The 15,229-nt window shown below is 44.1% G+C and overlaps 1 protein-coding gene and 1 pseudogene across 5 annotated transcripts in view; one reads left to right on the forward strand and one right to left on the reverse strand.

The window, feature by feature from the left end:
• Nucleotides 1–2,208: 2,208 nt before the first annotated feature.
• Nucleotides 2,209–15,229, reverse strand: part of TADA2A (transcriptional adaptor 2A) — a 56,502-nt gene continuing 43,481 nt past the window's right edge. For 3 of the 5 annotated variants that reach the window (XM_027870493.1, XM_027870494.1, XM_027870495.1), the window contains 6 exons: nucleotides 14,546–14,656; nucleotides 13,157–13,228; nucleotides 11,768–11,900; nucleotides 10,843–10,886; nucleotides 6,252–6,325; nucleotides 3,413–4,301 (listed from right to left, as the gene is read on the reverse strand). In XM_027870493.1, coding sequence (XP_027726294.1) covers nucleotides 4,116–4,301; nucleotides 6,252–6,325; nucleotides 10,843–10,886; nucleotides 11,768–11,900; nucleotides 13,157–13,228; nucleotides 14,546–14,656 — 620 coding nt within the window. In that variant the 3' untranslated portion in view covers nucleotides 3,413–4,115. Of the gene's footprint in view, nucleotides 2,756–3,412; nucleotides 4,302–6,251; nucleotides 6,326–10,133; nucleotides 10,188–10,842; nucleotides 10,887–11,767; nucleotides 11,901–13,156; nucleotides 13,229–14,545; nucleotides 14,657–15,229 lie in introns of those variants that run through there. The other 2 variants (XM_027870497.1, XM_027870496.1) reach the window with 2 other exon arrangements.
• Nucleotides 14,677–15,140, forward strand: LOC114049237 (annotated as a pseudogene).

The raw sequence follows: 15,229 nt of genomic DNA on the forward strand, positions 1-15,229 counted from the left end.
CTTGTCACTTCCCAAAACAACCCCCAAAGTGGCCTTTTTCACCCTAATTAGTTGTTTCAACCATTTCACTTCTCTTCTTTTAACTCTACTGATTCCTCATCAGAACTCCAAAACCCAGTCTGGTTTTAAAGGCTTACAGATTATCCCACTTCCCTCCCACTCCTAAGTACCCCAGCTGCCCCTTCTGTTCCAGCTAAACAAATCACTAGGCACTTCTCTTCCTCCCACTACTGCCTCCACATCTTCCACCCACTATGTCTAAAATGTCTTCCCACTTCCATCTGCCAAACCATCCCTCTTCTCTCATTCCCATCATCATCTCAAAATCCACCTCCACCAGGGAGCCTTCCTCAGTAGATAGGCTAGGGATAGCAGTAACTCAATTCTATAATCAAAACTGATAGGATGGGGGGCAACTAGGTGGTGCAATGGATAAAGCACCATCCTTGGAGTCATGAAGACCTAAGTTCAAATCCAGCCTCAGACACTTGAGACTTACTAGCTGTGTGACCCTGAGCAATACTGAGACTGGGCAAGTCACTTAACCCCACTGCCTAGCCAAAAAAACCTGACAGGATGGATTGCAAATTAAACTTGAAATAAGGGATAACTCCACGCCCCTCCCCATATAAGAGGTGTCTTAGGATCCACCCTATTTCAATAGAATGTCCTTTTTTCAAATACAAGGAAAGTCCTGCAGGGCCAATCAATAATCTCCTGTAACGGCAGTTGTGGCATGGTGGAAAGAACACTGTTTTTGGATGAATGGGTGGATGAAAAAGTATTCATTAGGTACTTACTATGTGCCAAGTGATGGAGATACCAATATAACTAAGCAAGGCTGACCTTGCCCATAAGGAACTTAAGAAGTAAGGTAAGTCCTAAGATCCAAGCACAGTGTCTAACACATAGTAGGTACTCAATAAATGTTGATTGGTTTAAAGAAAAAAAAAAAAAAAGAACTGGGAGCTCAGTAGGATGGTGTGGAAATTGCCAGGAAGGAATGTGAAAGTGAAGGTTCACCTATCAGAATCTACAACCCCATGGGCAAAGTAAAAGATTTGTAGGAGGGATGAAGGAGATGGCCAGAGTGGAGGCAGTATGATTTTAGGAATAGTTTAGGAATGGATGATGGATCTAAGTATAGAGAAGGTACACTGTGGTTTGGGGCAGGGGTGGGCATATCTTCTCTCCAGAAAAAGTAACCTTAGCAGTCAAAGAAACTGAGCTACAGGGCTACGTAAATAGAGGCAAACCCTCAGTCTGTATTTTATTCAATAGCAAAACATTTCTATCTGAACATGATTCTATCTGAAAGGAGGCCAGCATTATTATAGAAACTTCCTGCCTCCAAGAATATTTGATAAGACTAAACATTCCACTGCCACAAACCTGATCTTTGGAAACTCCAGAGATCCCCAAGATTAATCCTTCTAACCACAACCTTAACACATTCTCCCTCCAAATCACCTGCGTCCTGTCCCTGTTACTCAACCTCCCAAATAAGGAAAATGGCTAAGCAGCCTCACCAATCATCTCCTTTGGCCGCCTGAAATGTCACCCTAAGACTGTGTAAAACCCTACATGTGTGCATCTTTCCTTGTTCTGTGGAGTTACTATAGTCACCTGGAAACTGCCCATCGGCTGATGCTAATTAAACTTTTTTTCTTCTGAGATTTATTGTCCTGCAGTCCAACTGACAAAGGTGGGAGGAATGAGGGAGGATCTTAGGAACTCTGAGTTTAAGGAATTCCCCAAAGTGAGTCCTTCCTGGAGTCTGGGGACCTGGGTCTGAACCCTTTCCCAAATGACTCTTATCTCCAAATGATCTTCACTTTATCCCAATCCACATAAATCTCACCTCTCCTTACTTCATCTTACCCCCTATCAACATGAGTCTTGCCTCCACATTTTTTGCTGACCTTGCTCCTGGGAGGCTGTGCTTACATTGGATATTAATTTTCTTGACTCATTCTAGGACAGTGGAAAGAGCACCAGTTCTAGATTCCGAGGTCCTGGGTACAAATCTCACCACTGCCACCTGTGTCAGCTCTGGGCAAATCTCTAAAGCTTTCTGGGCTTCAGTTTCCTTATCTATAAAATGAGGAGGTTGGGAATCTGAGATCCCCTTTCAGCTCTAAGTCTCTGACCCTATGAAATAATATTCAAAATAATATTCAGAGTAGGGATTGTTTCTTTCTTTCCCCTTTCCTTCATTTATAGTTTTTAAAATTTCTATGCCTTGCTCTGAGCCTGGCACACAGTAGGCATTAATAAATGTCTGACTGCCTATAAAGTAACAAAATCAACTGGGCTCCTTTCCACCCACACTAGGATTCTCCGGAAGCTTCCTCCAGCTGTACTTTCATCTTTAAGGAGTTCTCTGTTTTAATTCCTTCACATCCTAGGAGGTTTTCCTTTCATCCTTCCAATCCCTTGGGGAAATGTGATCCATCTGCTCAGTTTACAAACCCCTTGGACTTTATGTAAATACAACAGAGGTCAAAATGTCTGAGCCTTGCTCCCAAGGAGTCCAAGATTGCTTTCAAGGGGAGCTTGGATGGCAAACAGGAGTTTGAATTTCAGTAACAAAGGGTTTGGCCTGAAGAAAGTTGCTGCCTAGTGCAATGTTTCCAGGGAGGGTGGAGTGTAGAGGAGGCAGCCTGGTTCTGTGAAATGGCTGGTCCTTCTTATGTTCTAGGAAGGCAGACTGAGACCTCAGTTTCAGGTTTGGTCAAACTTCTCATCCTTAGACCTGCGAAGGGACATATTTGAACTTAATAATGTTCAAAATTACTCACATATGCTCTGGTTTTCTTCCTTCTTCACCTACTGTATTTGCACACTTGTAAAAGTTTGGAAGAGTGGATAATGCTAGGCTTGGAGTCAGGACGACTTGAGTTCCTGGTCAGTCTTCAACATCCTAGCTGTGTGATTTGGCCCAAGTCACTTAACCTCTCACTGCCTCAGCAAACTTTCTAAGACAATAAATTATGGATCACCTGCTGATCTGCATTTGTGGAGGGAGTTTCTACAATGGGAATTCCCCACAGGAATAAAATCATAGCTCCCCCCCCCAAAAAAAAAATTAAGGAACACATTTCTTGCCTTTTATCACTGAGAGCTAGGGTTCAAATCTCACAAGTCAGGAACATCATTTCCATCCATCCCTAAGTCCCAGGCTAAAATAGGCAGAGAAGCCTAGGTAGGCCATATTTGCAGAGTATTTATTCCCTTGAGGGCTGGGACCAAGTTTCTGCTTTAATTCATATCCCTCAGGGATTAGCACAGTACCTATACATAGTAAGTACTTAATAAATGCTTGTTGATTTACTGATAGTTAAGAGTTGGGGGGCTAAGGGGGAAAGAGCCAGAGTCCAGTTCAAAGCTCTGGATTTGACACACCCACAAATTAAATAGCAAAACATTTTAATCCATTAGTTCTAAAAATAACAGAGACAGCTTCCACCCGGTGGGCGCCACACTCTACCACAGACTGATCAGGGAGCTAGCTGGACTGCAGTAAGTCCCAAGCTAAACCCTGTCAATTGAAGACACAGTTGGAGACAAGACGACACAGGGAAACTGGTGGCCCCTTTCTCACCAGGAGCAAGGGAGCTTCCAGTTGTTGGCTTAAAAAAAGAAGCTTAGGTGGGCCAAGCTTCTTCCTGATCTCTAAAAACATTGCCTTGTCTTCAAGACACTACCTTCCCTCACTGTACGGTATGCAAAAAGCCCGTGTCTCAGCTACCAGGCAAATGAGCTGGGCCACTGGGCCACTGGGCCTCTGGGCCCCTGGACCCATGGTTTGGTGCTATTTCGACCAGCACTGAGATGCGAGGTCCTGTGATTCTCATTTTAGTCACCAAGAGGCATGAGGGATAGATGCCCACTCACGTTAAGTAACAGCTTGGCTGGCACACAACTCTGTAGCACAACACTGATGATGACGATGGGAGCCTTCTAAAGCAGGGTGGGGGAGAGAAAGTAGACACTTTGGTACAAAACTGACAAAGTGCCCGAGTCCCCAAACAAAACTTGCTGGAATTCCCTTGGTTGTCCTTCCATCAACCACATTCCCAGCATCTGAGTTCTGGTCCCAGGCCCTCCAGGCCTCATGCTTTGGTGATGTACCCTTCTCGAATGAGGAAGTCATAGATTTTCCGGGTCTTGTTCACGTCTATCTTGATGAGAGCTCTAGCCTGTGCCAGTCTCAAGCTCCCCTGTTTGTTGCACTCGTTCACTAGAGCTGATTTGTATTCTAAATAGGCTCCAGGGACCAACCTCACCATCTGACAGAGCTGGAAGACATGGCAAATTTAATAAACATTAACATCTGTCACTCTCATAATTTTACCCAACAGGTATCACCAACAAGACAGAGAGTGACTTCATCCCATAGGTATTTACAGAGGAGCCACTGGCTGGCTGGGCCACATTCCACCAGGAGGCTTCTCCTTTAGGGAAGAGAGCAGCCTATGGAGAGAAAGCTGGGGAAGGATGTTCAGAGAGCCCAGGAAGGAGGCTGGCTCTGGACCCTGGCCTGTCAGAGTAGACCCAAGAGCTCTTTCAGAGGTATGATACCTCCTCCCTCAGGAGGCAGATGTTGAGCACCTGAGGAAAGACCAATCCACTCATCCTCATCTCTTGGTGGATATGGCCAAATGTGGCAGTGAGCAGGGAAAAGATACTTTATTTTTGAAGCCAAGATGCTTTTTAAAGTCTCAACCAAAAGAAAACACCTTAACAATCTCTTGTTTTGTAGCAAAAATTCCCTATCAGCAGGAGTGGGGGTGGGGTGAACAGATACTAAGAGAAAGCAGCAGGGCCTCCAATAAATATAGCAGCACAGACTTATGTTAGTTCACTGGCCTGCCTCACTTGAACTCCCTAGCCACTCTGCACTGAAGTTAATCTGGTCTGGCTCCTCAAACCAGTGTCAGTCAAAACCTTCCCTTTTCTCAAGAACCAAAAACTAGGTTTCCACTCTCCCTAGTGCAGGCAAAAAAAACCAAAACTAAACTAAACTAAACCCTCAAATATCAATCAAACAAGCATTTTTTAATTCCCTACTATGAGCTAGGCACTGTGCTAGGTGCTGGGAATATAAAGACATTCTATGACATCCTCACTCACTCACCATGACCCCCTTCTGCCAGCTCCTCCTAATCTGACCTGCAATAAGGTAGAAGGTTCTCTCACATGCCTGGGAGGCTTGATTTTGATTGATAACTTGAAGACTAGGCTAGATCCTCTGAACATGAGCATGTAAACTCACTGCAAGTAGACACTGTTTCCTCCTTTGTATTGTATCCCTAGTATCTAGCACATTACTAGGCACATAAATACGTGCTGATTGATTGATTAAACATCCCTCACCCCTACCCCCACCACTGCTGCATTAGAACTTAAGCTCTTGAAGGGCAAGGATGTTTCATTTTTGTACCTAGGACAATACCTAGCACAATGCCTGGCACATAGTAGGTACTTAATGTAGAACTGAATTAGCAACTCAGATATTTATTAATATCTATCACTGAATATCTGTGAACTGAACCAAACTGAGGTCAGTTGAGGGAGGGGCTAACCCTCAGGGAAATCTTCTGAGGATTTTAAGAGGAATATTGAAAAACACAAAAGGAACTGTAGCTTTGTCAGACCCTTTGAGGGTAGATCATTTTTGGAAACAGTCAAAAGAGAAATCCAATAAAATGGTAAATAAAGTGGGTGATCAAAGTGAGCTATACCATTTTGAATTAAAACAAACAAAAAAACTCAGATTGATTTTCCTCAGGGGCTCCAAGTCAGTTTGTCTAAAATTTAAAAGAGAGGCACTGCAACCAAGTTCACCCTACAATAAGTCAAAAGCTCCTCTGGATGGCTTCTTTTAAAGGACAATACTCATTTAGATGTGAAAGTTCTGTTCTGTTCTGGTTGTTTGTTCTTTTTTTTAAATCAGCCACAATACTTTCTAGGTATGTGTTACCAAAGAAATGGACACAGGAGTGTTTTCCTTCTACCCTCACAAATAACAAGGGTCAGAGGGAAGATGTCATGGAAGCACGGAAACGTAATCTTGTGTTTGTCTCTGCCCAGAAACACTGAGAATGCTCTGACACAGCTCTCTGCCTCCCACTTCTCCCTGGCTGGGTCAGGGCTCTGCGATGCCTGGACCCTGTAATTGGCTCTCAGGAGAGGTTAATTCAGTGAGAAACCAGCCCCAATCCTGTGGTCCCTGCTCCTTGTGTTACCTCTTTTTCCTTCTCATTTAGCTTCTCAGTACCCGGAAGGCCAGTGAGATTCAAGGGAGGTGCACTTCGTCTACCTACAGTCAAAGAAAGAAAGAGACACTTAGCATGCCTGGCAATTTGCTTTGGGGTGCATGCAACACTTTTTTGGGGCCACAAAGCACAATGAAAAGAAAGCTAAATTTGGAGGCAGAGGACATGGGTTCAAATCCCAAGTGGCTCTGCTATTTACTAACTGTGTGACTTTGGGTAAGTCTAAGAGCCTGTAAAATGAGAAGATTGAAATAGATGGCATCTGAGGTCCTTTCTGACTCTAAATCAACCAACCAATCAACAAACAATATTAAGGACCCTCTAAATGCCAGCCAGCCACTGTGCTAGGGGCTAGGGAGATGGAGACAAAAATGAAACATTCCTTGTTCTCAAAATGCCTATACACATTTGAGTCCATACAAAATACAGACAGGATGGCACTAGCAGCTAGGGAGAAAATAAGAAAAAGCATTATGTGGGAGGTGGTGATTGAATGGAGCTCTGAAGCAAATGAGGGAGTCTAAAAGATGGAGATGACGTAGCCAAACTAGCAAAGAAAATAGTGGTATCTCTCCAGAAAATGCTGGGCCTGGACCCTTGGGCCTCTGTCAGCAAGGATGCTATATACAATGCTTTGGGTATGGTAACCAGGAAACCAAAGATGGAAGTGAGACGTTTTCCATCCCTGCTGGGTACCCCCCTGTCCCAGTCCCAAACACACATACAGACACTTCATGAAATTCACACAGTAATAAGGAAAGGGAGCAGCCAGGTGAGGCCCCCACAGCCTCCTACTTGAAAAGTACCCACTTGAGGAAAAGATGCTTTCCCATTCCCCAGTTAAACATTGTCTGTTCCTATCCTAAATGCAAAATAATCAGCTCTAGGACTTAACTGCTGGATGTCTGGGTAAGTCACTTGTTTACTTTAGCAACTTCTACCAATGAAGCAGGAATCCCATATATCATTTTAAAAACAAACTTTATTGAAGTCTTTTGTTTTTCTTTACTCCACTTTCATTTCCAAATAGCACCATCCCCTCCACCCCTGCCTAGCAGGCCATCCCTTGTAAATGCAGAATAAAAGAAAAAAAGTTGAGCAAAACTAACCAACCTATCAACGGAGTCTGCCAGTCTATGCAGTGTTCCACATCCATAGTCCCCCACCTCTGCAAAGGGAGGGAAATGTGGTTTTGGTTTTGGTTTTGGTTTTTTCCTGGACCAGACCTGTGATTTCACTGGTGTAGAGAACCGCCAGTGAGAAACTTCCCTTTACCAAGGCAGAGCTGTATCTTCTCAGCAACTTCTTCTGGCCTGGAGGCACTGGGAGGCTAAGTGATTTGTCCAAGGTCCCCCAGCCAGAATGTGTCAGAGACAGGCCTTGAACCTAGGTCTTCCTGACTCCATAGCCAGGTCTTGATCTACTATTCCCCAGCATTTTCCTTCTCTCTTTGCCAGGACTGAGCCTAGTCAGTATAATTAAGCAGCATTCAGATTTGCGTTTCTTTTCTTTCCCTTTACATGGTTGCTGTAGTCACTGGGTATCCTGTTTTCCTGGTTCTCCTTACTTTACTCTGAATTCTTCCCAATCACCATTTCTTAAGACACAACAAGATCTGTTTATGATTTGTTTAGCCATTTCCCAACTCACGAGTCCCCTGTTTCCAATTTTTTACTGCCACCAAAATGTTGAAGCCCAGTCTCCTTAACCCGGCTGGGAAACCAAGAACCAATCCTTCCCGACTGCCAACTCTAAGCCGCCAGCCTGAAGAAGACATTGGCTGCCCTACACAACATTCGCCAACTACCTGGCCAGCAGCACAGGGCTAAACAGGTAATTATCCAGGCACTATTTGACTTTAGATCAAAGCAAGACTGTTAGGCTTTCTTATTTACTATGTGAGGGAATAGCTGCTCTTTCTAGACCTGCCCTGTTTACCTGAGAGATCCACCCAGAAGACAATGAGGCACTTATGATACAGGGTACAGGCTGGGGTTACCTCAAATACCAGAGCAGGGAATCAGAGCAGCCGGTCAATTGGAAAAATGCTGTCCTAAGTAAGGCTTTTCATCTGGGTCTGGGGTTTTGATTCAGGAACAGAGAAGGGGAGTAGAGGGTGGAAGAAACAAGGTGTAAGAAGTTTATTTAACCTCTGAGGCAACAAGACTGTCATCAAAAGTCAGTCTGTTAGAAAACAGGCCCTTCTATAAGGTAATCAGAGGAGATGAGGGCCTCTTTCCAGCCAAAGGGCCTAATCAAACATAGTCTGGAGGGGTGACAATTAGAGAGAAGCTATCAAGAGAGGGCTGAAGTCTAGGATACCAGGTTTGAGGTGACAGAGGGCAATCCAGAGAGGACAGGGGGCCTCATGAGCCTGCATAGCACAGAGTGCCAGGAAGCCTCAAGGAACAGCCAATAGAGTTAAAAAACTAAGGTCAAATCTAGGGCATCAGTGCTTCAAGATCCAGGCCCAAATCAGCCAGTCTAGGGTATGTATCTTCCCGAACTTTGCTGCTTAAAATATTTTTTTCAGTTGCTAGCAAATAAGTAACCTTGATCTGACTGGTTTAGCAACACCATAAAATGTTCACTTTTCCCCTTTTAGTATTAAAAAAATAAAAAAAATCTGTAGAAAGTTTGGTGCAAGCCATGACAAAACTAAGATCATTTTTAGAGGAAAACTGCAACATGTACAACAAAGAGATGGGGAAAAATGCAAGAGATACCAGGAAAAAAAAATAAAGGAAGAAATTTCTGTCTCCCAGCAATGGAATGTCCTCTGAGCAGTTCATCTGAATCAGAGAGACCCTGAGAAATTCCTTTGTGACTTAGGTCACGTCACTTAACCTACCTAAGCCTCAGTTTCTTCATCTGTAAAATGAAGGGGGTAGAGCCCAATGGCCTCTGAGACCCTTCCCACCTCTACAACTATGACCCTGTGACTGATTGTGAGTGAGATGGCAATAGTTTCTCATTCACCTCTTCAAAAAACTGGAAAAGTTTAGAGTGAAATATATATCTATATGAATATTATGTGAACATCATATATACGTAAATGTGAATATTACATTATATATATAATACTCATTGCAGTGCCTTTTACGGTAGCAAAAAACTGGAAACAAAGTAGGTGGCTCACTGCCTGGGGAATGGCTCAACGCAGCAAGGTCTGTGAGTGTGAATGTCAGGGACGACAAGCTAAACGATTCAGAGAGTCACGGGAAGACCTGTAAGAACTGCTGCAGAAAGAAGTAAGCAGAACCAAGAGAACAAGACTGCAGTGATACAAATGAAAACAACACTGAGAAGCAGCCAGACTCCAGTTGATTTGAATGACCCAATGTAGTCTAGGAGAATGGATGGTGAAACATATTTCCCTCCTTCAGGGGGAGGAATGCTAGGGGACTAAAGGGATATAACGTTGCATATGCTATCAGATACGGTGACTGGGTTGATTGGTTTTTCTTAATTTTTTTTCTTTGTCACTAGGGAGGGTTTAATAGGAAGTAGGCATATTTGGAAATGTCCATAGTATCAGAAACAAAAGTCATCACTAAATCCTAGGGTGGAATTTCTCAGTGCCTAATTCCCCCTATAGTACACGGAGTGGACTGCCCTGGTTGACTAAGAAAATAATTATTCCACTCCATTCAACCGAGGGGAACAAAGATAGAATTATGTTAAATTAAAAAAAAAAGCACTGTCATGTTTTATGTCTTCTCCTAACTAATATCTGATGTAATCACCAGACATCATGGATGAAGTATGCTGGGTTCACTCTCCAGGCTGTCCCCTACTGAAGGTAAAAGACAAGAAATGCACACACACTACATTTACGAAGTATTACATCACCCTTGGGTTTCTGGCAAGGGACATTCTTCTTGGTTGGCAAATGGGCTGTATCACCTACAATTAAGAGGCAGTGTGGTGTAATGGCTAGAGCACTGGACTTGGGAGTCAGAAGACCTGGCTTCTAGTCCTGGCTCTGTTATTTACTAGTTGAATGACCCTGAGCAAGGCACAACCTCTTTGAACCTGTTTCTTCATCTGCAGAAGGGGAATGATAATATTTTCACTCTCTATCTCCCCAGAGTTGCCATGAGGATCTAGGAAGATAATGTATGTCAAGTGTTTTGTCCCCTATAAAGTAGTCTATAAGTTTTTATTACTGCTATTTATCTCGGGGGGGGAGGGGGAATAATTCTCACAATCTGTAGTAATTGTAGTAATAACCATGAGGAAACAAATTATGCGTAAAGAAAGAGCCAGATAGAGAAGAAATAAAATCTCTCCCACCTTGAGGTCTTCCTTCCCCTGTCTCTGCAGAGCTGGGGGAGGGGAAGAGATTGGGACCCTACGCCTCTGGTAACAAGAACCAAGGAGATAAGGCAGTGTGTGGACACATGGGTCACATTGGAACACACACACTCTGGCCACAGCCCATTAGATAGACTGAGCTGATGCTACTCCTGCCACTCTGGCCCTCAAGGATGTCAAGGTAACCCTAGTGACACACAGGCAGTCTCATTTCCATAGTCACTCCAGATTGGGGCATAATTACCTGAATTTGAAGTCACTGGAACTGAAGGACTCAAGCCTGAATCACTATAATGAAGAAGAAAAATTTGAGCTCATGTTACATCACATAAAGAAGGCAATGGTCACAAAATGACCCTTGGGGGTCTTCTGCCATTCCAATGATAATAACAAACCCGTTTTCTAATGGTCACTTTGAATGAATACAATGAAACTGAGCCCACTTTCCCTCAGTGGGCACATGACTACATTTATCCACCAAGCAGGAAAACTCTCCTGAAGGAAATATTGACCTGGATTGGGTAGGACCGTGCAGGCTCTGAGCTCACCCTCAGGGCAGTGAGGACAGGGAACGCCATCCATCAGCTGAAGTCCTAAGACTTCACTGGGATGGGAGGGATGGACATATTTTTAACAGGATCAAAATGACCAAGCAGGATAAGAGAGGATGGTCATATTTCCCCAAACTGAGAATAAATCACCATTCCCATGACAGACTGTTTAGAGTTTGAGCCATGGCACCTGTCCTGGTGGGGGAGGGATTGGAGTTAGTGTGGTATAGTGAGAAGATCACTGTATTTGAAGTTGGAGAATCTGACTCTACTATTTACTAGTTGTGTGACCTCAGGCAAGTCACTGCATCTGGTTAGGCCTCATTTCCTGAGAGGGTAAGGGTGATCTCTAAGGGAGATAGTGGGGTACAGTGGAAAAAAAAGTAGACTCGAACTCAAAAGGCTTGGGTTCAAATCCTGCCCCAGATACTAATTAACTGTGTGACCCCAGGCAAATCCCTTATTTCTTTATCTGTAAAATGTGGGTGCTGGACAAAACGGCCCCTAGGGTCCCTTCCAGCTTTAAGGCTTTCCTCATATGAGGCCTCGCAGTTCTAAATCCTATGGCACCAGGCTCAACAGGCACCAAATTCCCATAGCTGTGGGCTGTGGCCATACATGTCAGCTTGCCGACGGAGCCACTGTTGGCAGGCGCTGCTGTCCTGAATGTACTGAAGGACCTCCGACAACATGGTGCGCTTCAGGCGCTCCTCCTCCCGGGTCTTCTTGAGGTGATCATAGGCTCTGGCACCTGAAGAAGACGCCAAGATCATGAAGCCCATACCTGCCCAGCAGTGCTACCTGAATCCTCTGCCCAGCCTCAGTCACTGGCTGAGCTGCTGCCACTGTCTTTAACAAAATTTCTTCCACTAACTGGAGGAAAATCTAAAATTTTTCTTGATACTGGATGAAACGTGTACAACTTCCCCAAAGCACTGGTTATTTGAAACTGTCCAGAGCGTTTTCCTTTTCACTTTGTTTATTAGAATCTCTAATATAGATATTCCCAAAGTCTGACCCTATTCCACCAGGGCTACAGCAGAGCAGATAACCTGGGGAGGGGGGAGGGGAGGAGGGATAGCTTTCAACAAGATGACAAGAGAGGAAAAGGGGAGAGGAAGCACCGATCTGATCAAAGATCTTGCCCTCCTTTTTTTCTGATTTGTTTTTTCCTAATGCTCCCCAACCTTTCCTATTCCAAATAAACTTAACTGAAGGCACCTCAAATTCTTGAAAACTTGGTGAATAGGGAAGGACCAGATTCTCCACTTGCAAAACAAAGAAGATACAAGGTGGAATCTTGTGGTACCTGATAATCAATATCAAAAATCAAGAGCTTAAGCACAGGCTCAGGTCTTAAAGGAGAACCCTGGCCAGAGACCTGGTGAAGTTCTTGACTTTGTTTGGGTTCTGCACCTCTTTGAGAGAAGTCCGGTGAACCTACAGACAAACCCCTTCTCAGAATCAGGTTTTTAAATGCATAAAATAAAGTGCATGGGATAAAAAAGGAAACCAGCAATACTGAAAGTTATCAAAATATTTTTAAAAGCAAGTTCACAGACTTCAGGTTCATAACCCCTGCTTCTACCTTCTCTCTCTCTCTCTTTTTCTCTGGTGACATTTCTTCCACCCTGAAGGACACATGACTATTCAAGTATGGGCCTATGTCAGGAAGTTTTAGCCTGGGGTTCATGAACTTGTTTTTTAAAAATATTCTGATAACCATATTTCCATAGAGTTAGTTCACTTTGTAATCTTTTGTATCTTATTTTCTGCATTTAGACACAGCATCGTGAGGAGGTGTCCTTAGGTTTTATCAGATTGCCCTAGGTTCAATGACCCAAATGAAGGTTAAGGACTCCTGAATGCCGGAGGCTGCACAGGAAGTTAAGAGAAAGAACTCAATCTGTACCAGCAAAGCTTGAAACAAAGCAGACCTGCTCCAGATCCAGGAAAACACCAAATCTTCTGATACAGGGGCATGGAGGTCAATCATACTGTACTTACTACAAAAATTGGTGATTCCGGCTGTCCTGTACTCCTGAAGCCGCTTGATTTCCCTTCGAAGCTCAAATTCTACTGTCTCCCCCCAACAAAAGAATGAAGAAGGACAAACAACAGAAAGATAAGAAGTGATAAATTGGTAAACGCTTCCATTGGCATTTCCACAATTTGAGTCATTCTACATCATACCACAAGAGCAGGTTGGGGAGATTCTATTTGGGGAGGCTTATTTAAAAACTTTTCCCTACTGGCAGCTTCAATCAGAAGCTGATAAAAAGCCATTACAGATGCTCTCCAGCTGTTGTGTCCAGATGTTTAGAGGACTGTTGTCTCTAAGGCAGTTGAGAGCTAACTGGCTTCAACTAACTCTCCTGAAATAAAAAAAAAAAGAAAACCAAACAAACCCATCTCTGTGAAAAATTCAGGCCCTGGAGACCAAATCCTTTCACCTGTCTCTGAGATTAGCTGATATGTCCCTTTTTCAGGGAAAGCACAAAGGCCCCAGATGGGATTTCTTTGCAGCTTTTCTCATAAAGGGACAAAAGAGCAGTTTGTTTTCCACAAACCCAAGGTTTCTGTCTGCCCTGAACAGGTTGCATAGACTGGAATGTTAAGCAATGGAACACTCTGAGCCTGGAAGGGTTTTAGAAATTGACAGAGGACAGAGGTTTTAGAAATTCTGACAGAGGAATGGCTCAGTCTGTTGGGAGGGCCCACCTCTTTAGGGGTGACACATGAACAGGGTTCAGCATAAGCTGGGGCAAGAAGTGAAGGATCACTCATCAGGACAAACCACACGTGGACAGACAGCCAAACAAGGCCACAGAATTGGCTCAGACTGATGCACACAATTTTCGTGCGAGCAAATATTTGAGTGATGAGACACTGGATAAATACGTTGGTAAGGAGCCTTACCAGAATCCTCTCTTTGGTAATCCTGGGCAGAATAGTTGCCATGTACACAAAGCCCATAGCTGAGGCTACACATTGAGAAATCCAGTCTGTGCTGGTTTAAAACCTGCATCTTACTGCCTAGGTTACCTGGGGCTTTATGTGATGGTGGAAATCAGGTGAGGGAAGCTGTTGTCTCAGAAACTTCACATAAAGGGAAGTGAATACTGGTCATGCCATCTGGATGACTCATTAAGCCCCAGTGCCACTGAAACACCTTGTGCTTCCCCAGAAAAGTCACTTAGACTTCTTTCTCGTTACTCACTCTTCTTCTACCCTCAGAGTCATAAAATTATCTCCAGGGTCATAATAGAAGAGCCAAGACAGAAATACCCATCTATTAAACAAAAGTATATGTTAACAGCAACAAAATCTGGAGTACCTCTCCTCTGTGCAAACACACACATAACACACAAATATTGAAGCTTGCTGGTTCCCTACATGCATAGCTTTCAATGAATTTGTCATGCTCAACTGGTCCCACGATCCTTGCAAACCGCCGCATCGTCTCATACAGATCTTGGACCTCTTTGGGATAACGCCGCTCCATCACTACAAGAAATAACAAGACACGGGCAGTTGTCTCAGGCGCGATGGCTTCAAGGTTACTGCGGGGCGCCAGGGCACTGGCAGTCCAGGCCTTGAGGGCCTGTGGCCCTGCTCGGGTGGTCACTCGCTCCATGGCGACTGGAGGAGATATCCCTTCTGATGAGGAGCAGGCTACTGGCTTGGAGAGAGAGAGATTATGATGGCTGCAAGGGATGATTTGGATCCATACAATATCCTAGCCCCAAAGGCAGCTCCAGGGACTAAGGAGGAATCCAACCTGGTCCCTTCCATCACTGACAAGTGAACAGTGGGCTGTATCTGTGAAGAGGACAACAGTGTAGTCATCTGGTTCTGGCTTCACAAAAGCGAGACACAGCGTTGCCCTAACTGTGGAACCCATTACAAGCTAGTACCCCACCAGTTTAGCCACTGGGCCCCTAGACTGGTTTACTTGAGATGTGTTGTAATGTTTTCTTCCCTCCAATAAAAGATTAGCCATTTCCCTGGCTCTCCCATAATGAAAAAAAAGAAAAAAAGAAATAACAAGACATGACTTTTGATATCACAGTGAAAGGA

The sequence above is a fragment of the Vombatus ursinus genome, unplaced genomic scaffold, assembly GCF_900497805.2.
Source record: "Vombatus ursinus unplaced genomic scaffold, bare-nosed wombat genome assembly UNPS02014797.1, whole genome shotgun sequence".
In the NCBI taxonomy this organism is placed as follows: Eukaryota; Metazoa; Chordata; class Mammalia; order Diprotodontia; family Vombatidae; genus Vombatus; species Vombatus ursinus.